This window comes from Anopheles arabiensis, chromosome 2 (assembly GCF_016920715.1).
Source record: "Anopheles arabiensis isolate DONGOLA chromosome 2, AaraD3, whole genome shotgun sequence".
Taxonomy (NCBI): domain Eukaryota; kingdom Metazoa; phylum Arthropoda; class Insecta; order Diptera; family Culicidae; genus Anopheles; species Anopheles arabiensis.
This window is the reverse complement of record NC_053517.1, coordinates 84,941,565-84,961,014: the sequence shown is the minus strand read 5'-3', so window position 1 is coordinate 84,961,014 and position 19,450 is coordinate 84,941,565. Positions and strand designations below refer to the sequence as shown.

At 45.0% G+C, this 19,450-nt stretch overlaps 1 protein-coding gene across 11 annotated transcripts in view; it reads right to left on the bottom strand.

The window, feature by feature from the left end:
• LOC120908804 (cyclic nucleotide-gated cation channel alpha-3) overlaps positions 1 to 19,450 on the bottom strand; it is a 108,243-nt gene that overhangs the window by 66,385 nt on the left and 22,408 nt on the right. For 10 of the 11 annotated variants that reach the window (XM_040320176.1, XM_040320183.1, XM_040320181.1 and 7 more), the window contains exon 3: positions 7,768 to 7,996. The exons of the other annotated variant lie outside the window; for it this stretch is intronic. In XM_040320176.1, the coding sequence (XP_040176110.1) occupies positions 7,768 to 7,984 (217 nt within the window). In that variant the 5' untranslated portion in view covers positions 7,985 to 7,996. The remainder of the gene's footprint in view (positions 1 to 7,767; positions 7,997 to 19,450) is intronic. 11 annotated transcript variants of the gene reach the window in all.

The window sequence follows — 19,450 nt, the reverse complement described above, 5'->3', positions numbered from 1 at the left end:
CGCCCTGAAAGTTCAACACCCAAAGAACGAATGGATGGAAGATTGAATAATCGACTGGATTTTGGAGGGAAAATTTATTCCAAACCAAGCCATGGCTGGGATGACAACGGACGCGTCCTTTGCCCTCTATGAGAGCGCCAACCCGTGTGCCGTGCGGTGAGATTGAAGCATCGCGCCGCATTAAGTAGTCCATTTGTCATCCGTCGACACGGGCCGTTGGGTTGGAAGTTCGCCACAGTACGGCGCTGTGTCACCGAAATGAAGGTAGATGCGCTACGGTGGAATGTGTCCGCCCCTTGCCAGGAGAGAAATGATGGATACGATGCTTTATGGTTTTATGGTGCTGTACAGTGTACACTGTCTGCAATATGTCTTCACGAAACGAGATTTAAGAGCTTTAGCTCATTAAAACGGTGCTGCGGGATGTGTTTGTGTGTCAAAGTTTGGGGGAGTCCAAGCACTCCCGAAGATATGGTAATGCTACCGGAGTAGCTCATCCTTCCTCTATCACGACGGGTACTTTATTTTACACACTTGAACCCCAACAGGATGACAAAACGGTTGGGACTTGCTCAAGATCAGATCATGCCGTGGCGTGTATCGCTGTACTTCAACGACTCTCCAACACTGAACAGGAACTCCAAAAGTCCCAAACACCAAAAAATACCCAAGTCAGTCGAGAATTGGTATGGCGTCATCGTCTCTGCCACCTTCCGTCCGGTCCTAACAGTCACTAGCTCACCTGCCGCATTCATGCTCAAGCTCATTATCGCACCACTGAGCGTGTTTGGACAACGATGCCACTCCAAAAAATAAACCAGCATCCTCCAGGGAGCCTTGGCGCAACTCGGCGCAGCGAGGTCATCTTTAGGGCCCAACAATTTGAATTCGCCGAACCGTAACGCAAAACGAACGACCGAGAGAGAAAGAGAGAGAGAGAGAGAGAGAGCGCGCAAATGCTTGCCCAACTCGGTCGGGAATGTGTTTTTGTGACGATACGTATCTGTCTGTGTATGCTTTCTTCCAGTTCTCGTTCAGCTGCAGCAGCAATGAGCCAGCACGCAGTGCCGGTTAGCTCAACGAGCCGGAGTGCTTCGCATCACAAGCGGGAGGGGAAAAGCTTTTCATTTTCCACTGTTAATTAATTTAATTACATTTCCAGCGCAGCGGCGCCAAGTAGCAACAGAGCGCGCGCGAACTGCTGGGGAGTGTCGCGGCGTGGTCCCATTTCAGCTCAGTCCAGCGGGCTGCTGCTCCCAGTCTTTCTCGACGCAGCGGCGTGTGTAGAGGACCCGGAGCCGGAGCAAATGGTCCCACAGAGGTTAATTTCTTTTGGCGCACTCCGAGGCCACTCCAAAATTGGAACCGTTGGGTAAAGCGATGGGCGGGGAAGGTGAAAAGAGAGAAGTGAAATATGCAATGTGCCATACATCTCATGCTGTAGAGTAAACACACACACACACACACTCGAGATATGAAGTTGTCAGCGTATTTCACTCTGCATTCCTTTGTGTACGGCGCTCTGCAGTGAGCTCAGGCCAAGTCGTCCGTTTTTGGTCCTTTTGGATTGGATAGAAGGGGTTGTGCCAGGGAATGCGAAAGAGAGCTGGTGAAAGAGAGCGATGACAGGAGCTTCTGTTTTCCTTCAACTGGGGGAAAACCCCCCAAAGGACTACGCAGTTGGCGCAGTGTGATGGAACTGACAGACAGGGCGCTACGGCACGTTCGTGGTCGTACACCATACACCGATTTGTTTTACCCTGGCAAGGGCGGGAATGACACACCTTTCGGCTAACCCATTTGTTTAACATTGGCAGGATCACGAGACATCAGGATCAAAGTCTTTGTAAAATAAAAGGTAGTAAATTTCCATAAAGGCACCAGAGCTTGCTTTAAGTTTAACTTCGTCTATCATCTTTCCATCAGCGTTCGATTGAACCACATTTTGACTGGCAGAGTACGTCGATAATATCAGCAATATTACAGCATTATACTTGTTAGAATCTTGAAAGCGGGAAAAGTAGAGCTTTCATCAGTAATGCTCTTGCGTTCATCCTTCACTTCTGGCGAGACGTAAATCGTCATCTTCAATTCCAACGTTCCAATCTGTTACCGTGCCCACTCATTGACATAGCGCCAGCCCCCTCTTCAACTCTTCCTCAAACTCATCCTTTCCTCGAACCTCCAACCCACTGCCACGTAAAGGACACTGGATGACTGGAACCTATTTTTAACGCACCGCTGAAACGAAGCACAACGACGACGGCAACGCCGACGACGATGATGTAATCGTCGCAAACGGTTACAATTTCTTTCCCTGCGGGCCTTCACTTTTCTGCCATCATCTGGCTCTCCCCCCCATTCTACCTTCAACGGCCCATGTAGAATCGAACGCGAAAAAACGCGAGAAAGCAACGGCGAAAAAAAAAACAAACGTCGCACAAAACCGTGCGGCCAGGCCACCCATCAACGGCTGCGACATTTTCCATTTTCCGCAGGGTAAATAGAAAACGGATACTCTCACCAGCTTTCACCCCCGCTTGGTACATCATCCCATCTTCTCCAGGTTTCGGCAGGCGCCCGTTGCTACGACGGCCATTCCCGACCTCACGCGGGGGGAGGGGGGGGGTGGTTGTGCTATGAACATTCCCGTTTTTATTTCGCGCTCCCGATTTTCCTCAACGTTCGAAGCAAAAAGGAGGTGCACCAGAGAACATCGTGAATGATGGTGGCCAGGGAAGGAGACCAGGCAAAAAAACGGGTAACTGACACCCGCGCCGACGAACGCACGCGGAGAAATGCTGAAATGAAATGCTTTTCGGTTGCGTTCCGCCAACGCTCGCTCGTGGGGCAGCAATAAAAATAAAAAACCCCTTGGAGGTGCCTCGGAAGCGACCTACCACTCCCTGTCCTGGCCGTCAACCCGTCGGCACCAACGGGATGAGAGGGAGTGGAGGCTCTACTCGGTGGTGCGGTGCGACGCAGGTTTGTATTTGGAGGGCCCCAGTAAATCTTGCCCAACCCTAACGAAGTTTGGCCGGCGTGTCGCGTTATGGCGAAGTTGCCACACTTACCCTCTCTCTCTCTCTCTCTTTCTGTCTCTCGCCACATCCGCTCGGTTACTAAGGTGAGACTGGTGCAACTTCCGCCTCGACTACTGGTGCCGGTTGCCCCCTCGGTAGAATTGTGTAATTATGCAAATTTAATGAATTTTACGCCCACGCGCTATCACGATGCCGCGAGACGTCGAAGATGGCCTGCGTTGTGTTGTGTATGAAGACAACGACACCGGGTGCCAAACGGCGTACAAAGAAGCAAGGGTGATAACGGTGACGACCTCGCTGTCGTTTCGCCTTTGTGTAATGGGATACATTTTCGGGCTGACCTCTTCTCGCCAGTGTCGCCAGTGTTGTGCGGTAAAATGGACGACACCCGGACCCGGGCGACCTGGTGCGGGAATCAGTGCAAAGTTTTTTTAAACCCGTTTTTTTTTGGGGGGGTTTTCGGCACCCCCAACTGCCAAGCACCAAACTCTTACCTGCGCAACCCCAAATCCTCCCCGCGGAAAAGGATCAAATTCGCAAAGTCGCTCAATACGCTTCTTGGCGGTTGGTTCAGTTGTGTTCAAAGCCCCTTTCACTTCTTAACCTCCGAACCCGAACCTCAACCCACCCACGAACAAGGACAAATTGGAACATCGGAACTTGTTGGCGGATTGGTGGAGGGAACAGTTTTAATGGTTGTTTACAAACTGAAGCTCATTTCGGAACCGCGCGGCTTATCCGGCACGGGGGGCAAGTGTTCGGCACAACGAAGTGAACTGCTTCTGCGAGGCGAAGGGAATGGTAGTATAGAATTGAAAGCGCACAAAAGGCAACCACTCTCGTTCCTCGCGATTCCCTGGAGAAGGGGCTGATTGGGCGATAGTTGCAAATGAGCGTCTTAAATGGGGCTGTAATTATATTAAGGAACTGTGCGCCGGGCGCACTGCTTATTATCCGACAAAACTCCCGCAAGTAGCACCTCCCGTGAGCAATCAAGCCTAGAACAACGTCGTAGCTCATTCGCGGTGGTGGTGGTGGATCTTGCTTCCGTTTCGGGAGTAATGAATAATTTACGTGGCATGCATAACGATTATCGCGATAGAATGTTATACTGACGGCTGGGTGTGTACTTTAGCGTTCAATCAAAAGCACTTCATTTCTTACACATTTCTGGTGTTTTACTGTTTTTGTTACAGATGAGAGGCTCCAATAAAAAAAGACTTTTAGCCCATTTATCTAGTCTATAAAACCATGCAAAATGTACTTGATATATGAGATCTTAATCATTCAAGTAAGAAAAGCCTTTTCGATAACATAAATTAAACCTATTATTGGGAAGTTTAACGATTTCATTTAGTTCCTGTAAGAATAAAATACAATCCTCGTGATTAAAAATTGTGTTCAAACTCCAAAGAAAACCATGTCCCAAGCGCATCTATTTATATTTTTTTTTCAACCTACAAATGCACCTTAATATCGCAATAACAATATAAATGCGCTTACTTCTTGAAAAGGAGAAGTAAAAAAGGGTATCTTGCTTTGAACAAAGGGAATAAAAAAAAGTAATTCAATTATTTATTTTGCATATAAGGCTTTTAACAAGATAAAATACCTTGGAGAAGGTCATCATTTTGCTATGAAACTTCAAAAGAAAGAAGTTTTGAGTAATTTAATCACGTGTAAAACCTAAACATGATTACTCAAACATCAAATCAAGTCTAAGTAAATCAAACCTCAAAGAAGTATAAAATACGACCGGTCTGCTATCTGAATAAAAAACCAATAGCGAAAGCGATTGTTATTGAGTTCAGCAGTGCAGTTCCCGCATCATGTTCCCGTTTCACTCGGACTCTCTACATATCGTTCCAAAAATTGGCATCAACATTAAAAATAAAAGCAAAAAGCCCTGAACTACATCGAGACACAACACTTACTCACCAATGCTAATTAAAAGCCCCAAACGCAACGAAGCGAAACAATGCGAATGACCATATCGTGTCGAAGCTCTCCCAATACTCCCAGAACCCGTCGAACTGGACCGTACTGGCAGCGCGCTAAACGCACCGACCAAACAAACTTCCTCCAAGCACCCACAATACGGTCGATAAAAGGTAATGAACTGTTCAACTGACAGATACTAACTGATCTCTAATTAAGTTAATTGCCTCGTATGTCGCCTGCCTGCCTCCATATGACGGTGACTTCTTTTTTCTTTCTTCCTCTCTGTGCGTGGCAGTATCACCACCATCACCACCACCACCACCACCAAAGCCAAAGCCGAGCCCAGCCCAGCCCTTGTGCCAGCCAATCAAACAAGCGTCCCGTCACCGTTCCCGCCACTCACGCAATAAGACGCAAAACACGGTCGGTCTGTTTCTGGTCAGTTTGGCGCAAAACCTCAAACAGTCGTCGAGTCGTCGTCATCAACGCCCGTCCCAGTGCGGTTGTTGTAATCCGAACGGCTCATCCCCGGGTATCAGAAACATCATCAGACGGCCAGGTGTTAAGCGACACACAACAATCCGACCCCAACCGACAAGTCCCATTACCGCCAACCGAACCTTCGGCGCACCTTTCCCCACACCATGGCACCAGCAGCGAGAAGGGAAATTGACACCTCTTCGCATACTGGTGTGCTGAGCGTGCACCAGTTCATAACACTCTAAAAGTACCGATGCTAGCAAGCTAACAGTGAGGAAAAATGGGATTGGGAAAACACACACACACACATACAACATACTGACACACCGGACACTGGCCAATAACCACCGACAACGCCGACTGTCAACACTTTTGGCCGGGCGCAACACCAGCGGGTGGCACCGCTGATTGCTAACGGAAAAGCAACGGACGTAGGGAAAAACAGGTTAAATGAATTTAATAAATTAATTGCAACTAATTCCAGCAGAAGCGCTCGAACGATGCAACTTGGTTGCCATTCGCGCTGCGCGGTAACCGTTTCCCACCCATCGTGCGTCCGTGCGGGTGTGGAAAGGCGCCGCTGTAATCTTGTTGCATGGCCGTTAGCATATTTCCGGTGCCGAAGCTTTTGTCGTCGAGTGGCGGGTTTTTTTTTGCTTTTGGTACCCACCGTGGAAACCAGGCAAGCGTGGTAAGCGAATATTTGCGTTCGATTTTGCTGTGCGACTAACGCTTGCAGCTAGCCTTAATTGAACGTACTACAGCTTCCAGCGGAAAGGTGTTATAAACATGGAAATTGTACTGTTTTTTTAATGGCAAATTGCATTAAAACAAGATCGTTTGGATTAAATAAATAAAAAATTACATCAACGACCATCCAACGTTTAACGTTTTAACCATTTTAAGATTACAAGAGGTGGGATGTAAGCAACGAACCTTTACTCTACTTCAACATAGAGCCAATTTGTTTAGCTTTCAGAACGAATGTATCTGTACCGCTTTGTGTGTCCATATCCTCTTTCCAATCGTTAACAATGGCCATAACAACCACGACACACAACAACAATAGCAAAAAAACTGAAACTGGTGGCTCCCGAATGGCAAAAACCAATTGTCCTTAACGACCATTCGGCCTAATTGAGCTTCAAGATCGACATCAAGCAAACCAGAGGGAGAGAGAAAGGGAGAGTGTGCTCTTGATTTCGTTAAACGATGAACGGCCATAGTTCTCCAGACGGCAGCACCCCATCGACAGAAATCGGAGGAAGGGAAAACATAAGAAAAACTCATCCATAAAAATGGCCCAAAACTTCTTGTGGCTCATCCGGGAGGAGGCAAACAAAAAAAACATACACAGCCTAGGCACCATCAATAACACAATCGCGCGCACACTCTACTGCCACTTGCAGAGAAACTTCTGCAACTATGAAAATTACCAGAACACGTCCCATTCCCCCCCCGAAACTGCTAGGAAAGGGAAACTCCCTGGAAGTGTTACGGTTAACGGGCTAACCCCGGTCACCGGGAATCGTTCACACAATCGATGATGATGATGATGATGATGGCGATGGTGCAGACGATAATGACAACGATTTGGTGAAGCTAAAGGTGGCGGGGTGTAGTGGGTGGATGATGCAACAGCAACAGAAATTGGCATCAATTTAGCAAAATGGCTAACAACCACACACATACACCAATTTGATTGACATTTAACTTTTTACGGCTTGGTCCCGCGCCCGTGGCTGCACATTCATGACGTCGGGTATGGGTACGCCGGAAAGCGATGCCCGCGTCTATGTGTGATTGTGTGTGTGTGTGTGTGTAGGGTGTGTGTTGCCAAAAAAACGGTCGGTGCATCCGTGTGGGTTTTATTGGGCTGCCCGAGGTGGCCCCGAACGATCCCCAAATCACTTTCGATCGACACGATAGAGTTTTTGTTCTTCTTGCATTATAGCCTACTCATAGAAACACTTCCAGCGCTCGAAACAAAACGTGTGAGCCAGGCGTGTCACGTGAAAAATGATTATCCCCCTTAAGCTCCGTTGATTATGGGTGAAAGGTGCAGCAAAACGGCCAACCAGCAGTGGGATCAGTTTTGAAGCACAGCGACTCAACAACAACAACAAAAAGTACAACCTCCCAAAGAATGATGCTGATGAGGCGTACCAACACCACCGCCCGGTTGTGTTCTCTGCCTTCTTGCGACGAACAAAAACTGTATGTCTGCGAGTTCGGTGAGGTGGTAAGGGAAATCGGGGGTGAAAATGAGGCGCAGAAACAAGCACACTAGCGCACCACTTACCTGGTATGTAGCGGGGTCCATTGGTGTGCCCGAGGGATAAGCTACCGTAGGAGACGTGGCCGGATTCGGCGCCGACCGAAACCACCGCTATCTCGTCGAGCTCGTGGCCGGGCGACGTGCTGTTGGCGGAGACGAGCCGGGTCGAGGAGGTGCCGGCGGTGCCGTGAGATTCTTTACGACCTCTTAACGATAGCACCAGCCGTTTGGCTGTTGACATGATGGCCGCTAACTGTAACGAGAAAGGCGAGAAAAGGGAGGCGGAAGACGCATTGTTAACGCTAATCCTGGCAAAAGCATTGCGGGCGTGGTGGCGCAAGACACATTGAGAGGAAGTTCTTGTGCCCTAGGAATGGTCTAGTCCGATGAGGAACAAGAATGCGAACCGCCGCACATAGTGTACACGAGCGTTCGTTCCGGTTGTAGCAAAGTTTAGCTAACGATGTACGCCGCGCGTATCCTCTGCCCTTTTTTGGCATACTTCCATCGCAAAGCGCAACAACCCGACACCCGACCGAAGAGGTGATGCTTGGTGACGATACCTTGGTGAAGATTTACTAAATTATCCCCTATCTTGCGCTCGCCTCAAAAGCCGTCGATTGGGCAACGGGGATTGGACATATCTGTTGCATCCGAAGGTACCACACCGCACTACTGTCGATGGTGCTAGAGCATGCTCCTGCGATGCTCATCTGCTCTGCTATCTGCAACAAACCACAGATTTAAACCGCCTCAGCTTCTGCTCGCCACTTGTGGGCAGATTACGCGCAAACCCAAAATCCGGTCCGGTGCTCGCGAACATGGTTTATCCGCGGTGGGGGGAGAGCCAGGAAAACAGCGCGGAAAGCCCAATGCTATGTCGAGCCCCATAACCATAGATTGCCGGGATTCGTTGGCAACATGCCCTCCCAAGAGCTTGGGCCATTTTCCTGTTCGTAAGCGAGCGTTTAGCGCGTGTGCTTTTGAGGGGGAAAGGGATGATGATATTGGCAGAGTAGATGGCAATCACCGAGAGATGCCTACCCGATTAGTTTCCCCACTGGCCGAGAGGGATGAAGGGGAAAGGAAGAGAGACGTGGGGACAAATCAACACCCAGAACATGCCACAATGGATTTCCATTATGTTGTGGTTAGTGTGTGTTATGTGGGGTTAGTGTGTATGAGTGAGGTTAGTGTGCCAACCTGCTGCATCTGCAATGGTTCTGAAAGTCTTGAAGGCACATAAATTGTGCGATTACCATTCTGCTGGCTGCATGCTTCAAAAGCTGCATCATATCCTGCAACAAACGGTGGCTCGTTGTTTTGGCAGTAAGGTATAAGACAATTGCAACATCTGTGTTCGGTTTGTGCAGCATTTTTTCAACAAAAATTAGTTCCGTTCGGTTCGGTGAAATTCTCAACGTTGAATTTCGATGCATTATATTTGCCTTTCGGGTTGTGTGATATTATTGCACCCACCAAATGAGTGCTTGCGCTCTGTTTTGCATAATGCATAATTTTCGCAGAATCAGAATCATGCTTATGCACGCGCTCGGCACAAACACAAAAAGGGCACCGTGGGCGTGCACAAACTTTTCCACACGCTTCACATTTGGTTGGAAAGAATGTGCGCAAGGGGTAACAGTTTTGTAAGTTTCAACTACATATAAACGCTCGGCAACTTTACATGAATGCATCTCATTTTCATACCGAATTAGCTTGCCGAGCAAATCATACTTTGACTTAACGAGGTACGAGCATAACATTGGGGATAAAAAGAGACCAATAAAGCTAAGGTTCGGCTATGATAAAGTTTCACTTTGCACAGCATTAGCAATTATGAGCCCTAAATTACTATTTAACATTTCAAGATAATTTCCCCTCAAAGCCATATAACCTAGTAACGGTGCTGTGTAGCCCTGTAAAATAAAAGTATGGCACCTTATAACACAAAACTATACCCCTTTTTTCTCAAAATTATATCATTCCCTACTTTTGTCTGTTCAAATATAGGCGACTTGTTCATACATTTAAGGTGCGCATACATCCTGTTGTATAATTTCAAACTTTCTTACGTTTGTTTTACACACTGAGTATTCAATACCTTCTGTGATTAAACTATGTTATTAACACAAAGAAAATGCATGACGAACTCCATAATCACAACAAACTCAGCTGGCAAAAACAAATGTAAGATATGTTGTTTAAAACGTGATGTCATACTAAGCATGCATGCGATCAAAAGACGCATTGTTAATTATTTAATTGTTAAAGATATGATTTTTAAATGAATTTTTCTATAAGCAACATAATTTGTCATTAGTGGCTAATTATTCTCAGTCACAACAATATTTTCTATCTGGAATATATTTTTACATTTCATTAAAAGTGTTCTTTATTATATTTATCCCACTACTGTTCTTCTCATACATTGGAGTAGAAGACATTAGAAGATGATATTTATTGAGAATTCGCTAACTTAACTCATCTATCATTATATAGCGGCTAACCATCTCCAATCCAGAATGAACAGAACTTTCAGAAGCTAATTTTATATTTTAAAATCTAATATTACCCTCCCATTAGGCAATTATCAAGGATCTCGTCACATTTCACTTTAATCGTTTCGGCATTAAGAAATGAACTCTTACAAAGCACAACGTCTATGCTGTCCAAAATGTTTCCTTCCAATGACGTTCGACTTGTTGAGTTTCATGCCCCCGGAGGGAATTATTAAATCCCAATTAGTACCCCCTCCGTGCAGTGCGAAGCAATTGCTATGCTTCTCTTGCTTCGGCTTGTCTTCCCCTAAATGGGAGCACCAACAACAAAACCCACCCCACTAGACGTACTATCGCAAACACATAAATATGGGAACCTTCACAGCTACATCAAATATCTACGAACTTTTCAATATCCAACAGTCCCAGTGGTACCATTAATGATATTCCTGACAGTGTTGTTTTTTTTTTTTATATCCGACGCTCCCTTCAGCCTGTCATTTCCCGATCCACCAGGCAATTGGAAGATAAATCGTTCCATTGACAGACCGCACTGTTTTTGTTGTGATCAAATTTCTGCTCCGGGGCATGGAAAATCGAATCTCGTACGAAATTGCTTTTTCCCGACTGTTCTGGTGGTTCCCCAGCCGCTGCTGCGTATGGTGCCGCAGCAACCATGACCATCGTGGCCCAAAGAAAATACATGTCAAATAATATCAAATACCTTATTAAGGCTCCACCTTTGGTGACTTTTTAAGTTGCTCCCCTGTGCCGTGCATCTGCCGCGCACAAGCCCGAGGGTCAGCTGCCAGCTGTCACGGCGCACACATTCAACCGGGAGCAAGCATACCGTACGGCAGTCATAAAAGCGGAAGCAAACTCAATTGGCACCGGTCAGTAGAAGTGTACACATGCGCAAATATACACACCGAGCACCGATGGCGATGCTGAAGTGCTTTCATAGCCATCCTCACAGTGGCAGCGAAAGAGACGAATGTGTAGAGAAACATAAAAGCAAAGCTCGATCAACAACAACCACAAAAAATAACAGTTGAACCATCATACATACACATAGTGCCAAGAGACTCAATTAGAAGTGGGTAGATTTGTTGCACAGGTGTACTACAGCAACAACAAAAAAACACAATCACGCTGTTGCACGACGGCGCAGCTTTCTGTATACAGCAACAAGCGAAAGAGCGTCCGCGTGCCAACGCAATGTGCAATACAGAGGGCGAATGATGAAAACAAACCCAAAAAAGTGTACATAAATTCTAAGCCCGGGATTAAAAAGAAAAGCAGGACTGGCAGGACCACCACAAATGGTGGTGCTCGGCTGTGGGAGCATGGGAGGGATCGTGCAGGGAAAGAAGTTCATAACCACGAAATAAATCCAATTTACGAGCTGATGACTTTTTATTTCGCAGTCCATCCGTAAGGTAACGTGGGGAAGAGAAGGACTGTAACGGGGCCAGAGGACAGGAATGGCACAATTTGTTCCAAAAACCCCAAAACCTCCTCGTTGATATTGGTTGGAAAGGGAGAGGAGCAAGGGGATACTATCGACATAAAAATGGCAACTGCCAACGAATTTCTTCAAGAGATCGTTCACTGTTGTCGTGCCTGGATCTGGTTTGCAGGGACACACACACACACCCAGAGCAGCGCTGGCAGCAGAAGAGAAATTTTAAATTGTTTGCACTTTCGTGGGAAAGTTTTTATTCATTTCCCCGCTTCGACCGCGTGAGCAGCGCAGTGCAGTGTGCCGAAAAAGCTGTAAAACTGGTACTTGTTCTGCCGTGTGCCGTGCTCGGATCTATCGTGGCCCAAAGTGCGCAAAAACCATCCGTCAAAAACTATTAAATTGACTGAATGGATCTGTCGGAGAAGATGGGTGCAAATGGAGAGGAAAGGGAGCAGAGAGGCCAATTTCCTTTTTTTTCCAATGGCAGAAAACGTAAGATTGATTGTGATTAATTTGGTGCTGTTTTCTTTAAGAACAATTTTTAAAAGGAGTTTCCCAACACAATTCCATTACGGCGTGTTTTTGCCTTTTTTATTACGCTTTTTGCAGGTATTAAACAATACATTAGTTATAGCCAAATGTGTTGAGATTTATGAAAGTTGGTTTGAATGTCTAAATGAAGTTGTCAATGGAAGAATCTATTTCGTAGTCGTAGTTTCATTTCACTGTTTTCTTTGTTCATTTCTTTATTGCTATCAATATGTTTGTTACTCAAAATGAAATATCAAATTATCTTTTAACAATTTTGCATTTTTTAATTTATTTTCATGAATATTTTCTGGTAAGAAATTTGCATAAAAGTTTTTTTACATTAGTCCGCTACATTCTTCCATTCAGTTTCAGAAGTTTTAGTTCTTTTTCATTTGTTTATTGTTTTTAAAAATTTGATGATTTTGCGTTCCAAATTTTTCTAATTAGAAATACTTAACATTAGTACTCTATCACTCATCCGGCTCCGGCTCCAGCAAAGTCCGGCTTTGATGTTTATCTTCTTTCCCTTCAAACGTCAAGTTATGCTCTTCAAACTATAGTTATGATCATTTTATTAATTTGGTGATATAAGCTCTATATATAAGAATTTTACCGATTTTCTGTGCTGAGTCAAAATCTAATCATCTGGCACTTTAAGATAAAACCTCAATTTGGCAAATCAGTGTCTCGATTGAATCCTCCAAACTTGTATGCCTAACAAATTGTATTAATGTACAATAATCATACCTAATTTATGCGCTGAATCAGTTGTAGTTAATTATTGACTGATTCAATGATGTCAGCGTTTAAAAAAAAACATACATTAAAAAACAACCCCGCATCGCAGGTCTAATTGTGAACCTAACTCGATCGAAGCGTAGCGACAAGCGCGGACACAGATAAAAAATGGCGACGTTTAGAGTGCGTTTCGTAAAAGCTCCCATAAAAAATCCAATTAAAAACTTCGAACCTAATATTTATTGCTACACACGGGTTCACACTCCTTGGAGCTCGAGGACCAACTGCCGTCCCGGTACTGGCCTGGGGGCCGGGCCCCATTTACCCAACAATGATGGTCGGGGGTTGCCAAACCATTGTGCCGCGCTACCGTACGCGTGCGGCAGAGCCTCGCCCCAGAGCTTCGTAATTCTCATTATGGTTTATTTTGTTGTTTGAAATATAGCCGGCCATAAAGGCAAAATTAATTTTCGGCACATTTCCTCGCACACTCCGGCTGTCCCCCGGCTAACGACCCAACCGACCAACACGCGCTGGTGCGCTATTTTCCGGTAGCTGGTCCTTCCGGTATTTAGCCGAAAAGTAACAACAGTCTGTCCTGATTTGGCTTGAATCTTCATTTCGGTGGTTACCGCAATGAATGGAAGCAAGGGAAAGGGGGTGGATTGCTGCGATAAATTGACCATCCTTCATCATGCAGCCCGAGCAGCAGTGTCCGTACGGCCGATGGTTTTATCGTCGGTTTTCGCGCCTGTTTCGGCAAGCACTCGAACTTCAACCATCTCTCTCGCAGTGGTTACGAAAGTAATATTAGCACGTTGCGCGGGAAAGGGGAGCTTTTTTTTGTTTTTGGTTCGCTAACAACATCCTTCTGGAGTTGCTTACGGCCTACAAATAACATTCGACGTTATAAACAATAGCAACCGGGGAGTGCCCAGAGAGCACGGACCGAAGGGAGAAGGTTTAACGTGCTAGGTGCTTCAGGCCTTGCAATTATACGGGGTCGTACGGGAGATTGAAGCTATTTGTGGGATTTTACGATCTTACCACGTAAATATGTTCCCGTTTTTCATAACGATGCTCCATACCCACAGAGAGATTATTGGGGGCGCTTGCAAAACATATTATCTTTGGGCTTATCTATTACGACTTTATTTTTAGCTTTTGAAGTTGATGCGTTTGTCGTTTTATTGGAGATCGTTCTAGTGCGATTCGTTGTGCTAGGCTTTAGATATCTTTGCTATTTGGATGTACGTCCCTCCTGCACGATTACTTGACAGGGACACAAAATGTTGCAATTTCAATAAAATTCACATAACCATCCGTTTTTTGCCTGTGCCACTTTACATGCGTAACTTCTTCCATCGAAAGGCCACTCGAAGAAGCAATCAATCTTTCATTTGCTCGAGTCGACGGATACACAATACTGCCAGCAAATAGAGACACACATTCAATAAAATTTCAATCTTCCACCTCAGCCCCCACACACATTCTTCGGGCAAACTTTGTCGTTTGCATCAATCCAAAATAAATTGTTATCGATTTTTCTCTCCCACGTATAATTTATTCCACTGGAACTATCAAATGACCATTTCCACACATTGTTGCGGGAGGTCCCCGCGAACGCTGGGAATGTTCGATCACACTTCCGTCAATCAAATCATCCGATTAAAAACCTTCCCCAACTTTCCCAAACAATAAAAAAAACCCCGCCCGACAACAACTCTGCTCTGTGCAACCCCTATTGGATTGTTTATTCAGGAAAATTGAATTTTCAACAGCGCTGTTCGTGTCCTCGCTTCTTTCTCCCGATTGTGCGGCAACAATACAACTAAACGCGTGTGTTCCTCTGAGTTGAGTACCTTTTTTGGGCTACCAATTTTGGGCACTAGTCCGTCCTTGAATGTCATCCTAAACAAACAACGGCTTTAAGATTACAAATCCGTGATATATTTTTTTTTCCTTTTCTGATAGAGCTTTTTCGTACTCCTGTGTGATGCTTTATGCCTCAAAAAAGCACTAATTCTTCCTCCAGCATATTTTGGTTGGCTGGTGTTAATAAAACAATGCTTTTAAACTCTACAAATAGTTTAACGAAAGCTTACCAGTAAATCGGCTCAACTTGTTTAACATCATTACCACATTTAAACGTTCCAAATGAATGAGCTTCTATTCCAATGACTTTTACAAACAAACTTCAAATCCTAATAGAAGTAGGTAATTAGAAATTAGCACCCAGAAGTAAATGCAACATCCATTGTGCACATCAAACAAACTGCCACTGTTGTACTGTGCAAAACATTAGCGAAAATGTTTCATCTTGGCAGCTCGAATCGTTGTCATTCAGCACACACGCAAGCGCTTGACAAACACACATCGTTTGCACCAGCTGGGGAAACATGGTCACCAAACAGGAACACAACGATTGATTTACTTGGAACAAGCGCCAACCCACACCATCACCATCACAAGCCCAGGGCATCGTTCAATATTTCAATCGAAACTGTGTCAAACTAACTCAAATAGCTAACGTTTCACATGCTGCTGCACCGGATGCATCATGTAACGTAACACGGCCCGAATGCATCCCGGGTGCTGCACGGAAAGCATATCTGCAAAGCCCGGACAGTCGTACATGTGCCGTTTCTAATGAGGATCGATTGCCGGAAATGGTATCGGGTGAACCGCAAAAATTGACATCACACTGTCCGGTCTGAATCACAGCAGCGTACCTGCAGTCGGTAACGTTTCGAATGGCAAATTGCGAGTATCTACAGTAACATCAACAATGTACCAGATGAGAGGAAAGCTTCCAACAAGGAACAACAGAGGAAACCACACGACAAAATGGGATATGGCCGTTGTGGAGTAAGTTAATTAAATTGTAAAATATGCGTAAATTGTTACTCCACTAACGAGAAAATCCGGCCATTTAAGGTAAATGCACACTTTATTACCTTTTAAAAACGCTTCGCATCAATCATCGCATTACATCAAGCGCAGTGTGGGAGACGAAGAAAAACGAGAGTTTTGTAGGAATCAATTCGGACCGTATTAGCCCGCATCTTCGCGGGGTGGAAAGTATGCAAATGTTTGTCTGTTGCGCTTCCATCGCTCTGCATCCCAGCACATCTAAAAGGATGCGAGCGTGTCCCAATTTCACTAGCACAAGTAATGAAATGATGGATTGATTTGGCCCCCTCACACATTTCTCGTGAACCAACGTCAACGCTCCATCCTTCCCCGATACACGATGGCGAGCTCTTTCGGAAAAAGGATCATTGCGGTTTGGTACGCCACGCCCGGCAATCCGCCTTTGCCTGGTGCTAATCTTTAGCATTCGACCAAACGCCGTACTACGCTCCATCAATGTCACTCACTGTAGCACACATACTAAAGCCCTTTGGTTTCTATTTTTCCTCACAAATACAGTGGAACCTACTTTGGAGGAAACCCCAGCGAAGCGATGTGACGATTCCTGTGCAGCCAAGCTGGTATTAACCTGGAACCCTAAACCAATGCCGGAAGAAGAGTCGCCGGAAACGATAAGCTGCCCTCTCCCCTTGCCCTGTGTGTCCCCTTGTTTGAAGCGAGAGAATCCACAAACAACCGCACCATCGCTTCCACCGCTCCCGCGTGCCGATGGCACAGGCTCCTTGTGCGGGAAAGCCATACCGATGCATGCGGCACCAGCCCCAGCAAGCATTATCAATCATAACGACCGAAGGAAGCAGCATAAAAGGGGTTATTAAACTTTTATTCCTTGCAAGCCATTCATTAACCGGCAGTAAGCCTTCCGCAGGGTCAACGGATTGGGAAACCCGGGGGCCCAGCATTATTATCATGCTGCTGACGATGCCGATACGTGTGCGATGACGCGATGTTGGCGCAGTCGATAATGATACTTTGTGTGTGTGTACTGAAGAAGCAACAAAAAATCCCCTCCAACCTCTCCTCACGCGCGGAGACGTGTGTGTGTGTGAGCGTGTGTTGGGAATTGGTTTGAGCAGGTCGACAACGTCGACGGGACCTGTATCACGGTGCCGGTGCCCTGCAATAATGCCAAAAATAAAGTGTTCCGCCTGTGTGTAGTGTAGTATGCACACGGACCGGTACCACGAGCGGAGCCGTTTGCCGCGATGACGTAAAAGTGATCCTTCCCCCAGCGTGCCCGTTGAAGCGCGAGGCACGGCGATGATGGATGGACCAGAGATTCGGGCGAGGATTATGGAGCGTTATCGATGTGACGAGAGTATTTATGCTTCGCTGGTTCCATCGATTTCGCTAACGGGTTCATGCCCGGGACCGGACCGGACGACGGGCCAACGCTGGCCAAGGGGTTTTACGAGCGCTAAATATTATCGTTTTAAAACGTTGCACGTAGCTGCCGCTGCTGCTGAAGCGAAATGTGCGAGAGGTGCTGTTGAGCAGGATGAAGTGCAAATCGTAAAATCCTTTTTTTAATAAATAAATCAGCATCAGCATATCATCCAGTAATCCGCAAGGTGCAGGGGTAACAAAAGTGCGATAAATTGAACTGATTGCTTGGGCATAGATTTCAATGTGTGTTTGCCGTTGCACGCGTCATTCTAATGCAATGCAATAGCTGAAGCCTAATTTAAGGCAGTTGAAAACATATTTTTTGAAAAGGATTTAGAAAAAAAATCAGTTACAAAAGCATTCTCACGGATCACAAAGTCACTTGAGCGAAATGGAATAAAAATAGAGAAATTGCTATCAAATTACTCTGTCAAAGGCTTTGCTTGTAATAAAAACTGATACGCAAGCACAATTACAACAGTTTGTAACCGTTTGTTCATTTGGTCTTTCAAATGTTTTTGAGGCTATAGGTGGCCAGACCATTTGATGATAATATGTTTCAAACTGTGCAATACTTTTTTGCTATAAAAGCTATGCTTAGAACCGAATAATCGAATAATTGATAATCGTAAAGGAACGCTTGATGTAAGAGAAATTTTATAAACTATCTTTCTTTATACATGCATGTTCACTGAATTTTTTTTTTGAAGGGCCTAACCCAGATAAGCATCAATTTTTCAAAAATGTCTGCTTGAGGAAAAAGCTTCCATTGAAATTGGAATGAATTCCAGTAATGAACCATTGATCATGTGCAATCATGTACTTAGGATTATGTTATGATGATTTATAATGATTATATCAAATCAAATTATTTAAATAAATAACTTAAACAATAATTTGAATGTATTTTTGAATAATTATTTTTATGTGTTTTTTTTTAAATCAAGGAATAACGGTCCAGAAGCCAATATTGCTTACATTAGAAAAAATATATCACCATTACATGCGTAAAACAAAACACTTTCTGCAGCTTTGGTCTGACGAAAAGCTGTTTGACCAAAATCCGTTAGAGTTAGGTAATACAAAAGTTTGACTAAATCTTTCGTTAAATTAGATATGGCAAACGAGCGATGAATTGGATTGTCTAACACAGATCATCATAGAAAAAAGCATTTTTTAAACTCTTTATTTTGAGTTGTTCCTATTCCTGTAATATTTGTTCCTTATTTGTGAGCCTAGGAAGCGCTTCTGAGAGTAAAATATTCAATCACCATTTTATCTTAAATTTCGTTTTACCCAAACATTTAAACTAAATTAATCAACTTTGTAACTGCTAATCACGTCACATTGTTTATGCACAGAACCATGGTTTGAATATTCCTTTTCCTATCCTCAAAACACTAAAAACCATTAGCTACCAACAATGTCTTGAACCTAGAAGAACGTCTAACATATGGCCTAGTCCCTTCACCCAAGATATCTTCTTCCCTACACTCTATATCCTACCGTGGCTCGGAAAACAGACTGTAGTCATCTACCAAAGCAACCACATTTCTGCCTCGAATCAAAATTGCTTTGCCGAATGAAATGATCCGTAGTGTGTGATGGAGAATTGAAAACGAAGAACAAAAAAAAGAAAAAAAAACTTCCCTCTACAACAGAGAAAATGGAGCACAAAAAATCCGTTAACCCACGGCCATAAAATAACCAAGCACCAGCACAGCAACGCTAGCCCCAGCTGCCCCAGTTCACAGGGGTCGAACATCTTCCACCGCACAACATCCGCACCGCATTTCATCTTAATTACAAAATCAGCCACTGCCACCACGGCCAATGTAAGCTGCTCCACTGTTGCCATACTGGAGACCGAGCGTGGCCAGATAGACCGATACGCTTTCGTTTGGAAAATGTGCAGAATCGTTGATGACACGGTGAACATCAACTGAAGGAAGAAAAAACCAGTCCGGGGATATAAAAACGGACCATCCTCGATGAAGTTGCGAGGCCCAAATGCGTCAGACTTCATCCAAAGTCTGGCATCAAGTGGCGATGGGTACGGTGATGGGTTTTACCGATTCATGCCTTCTTTGCTGCTAGCTAGCTCACAGAACTTTGCTAGGCAAAAAAAAACAACTTCCAAACCTTACATGAA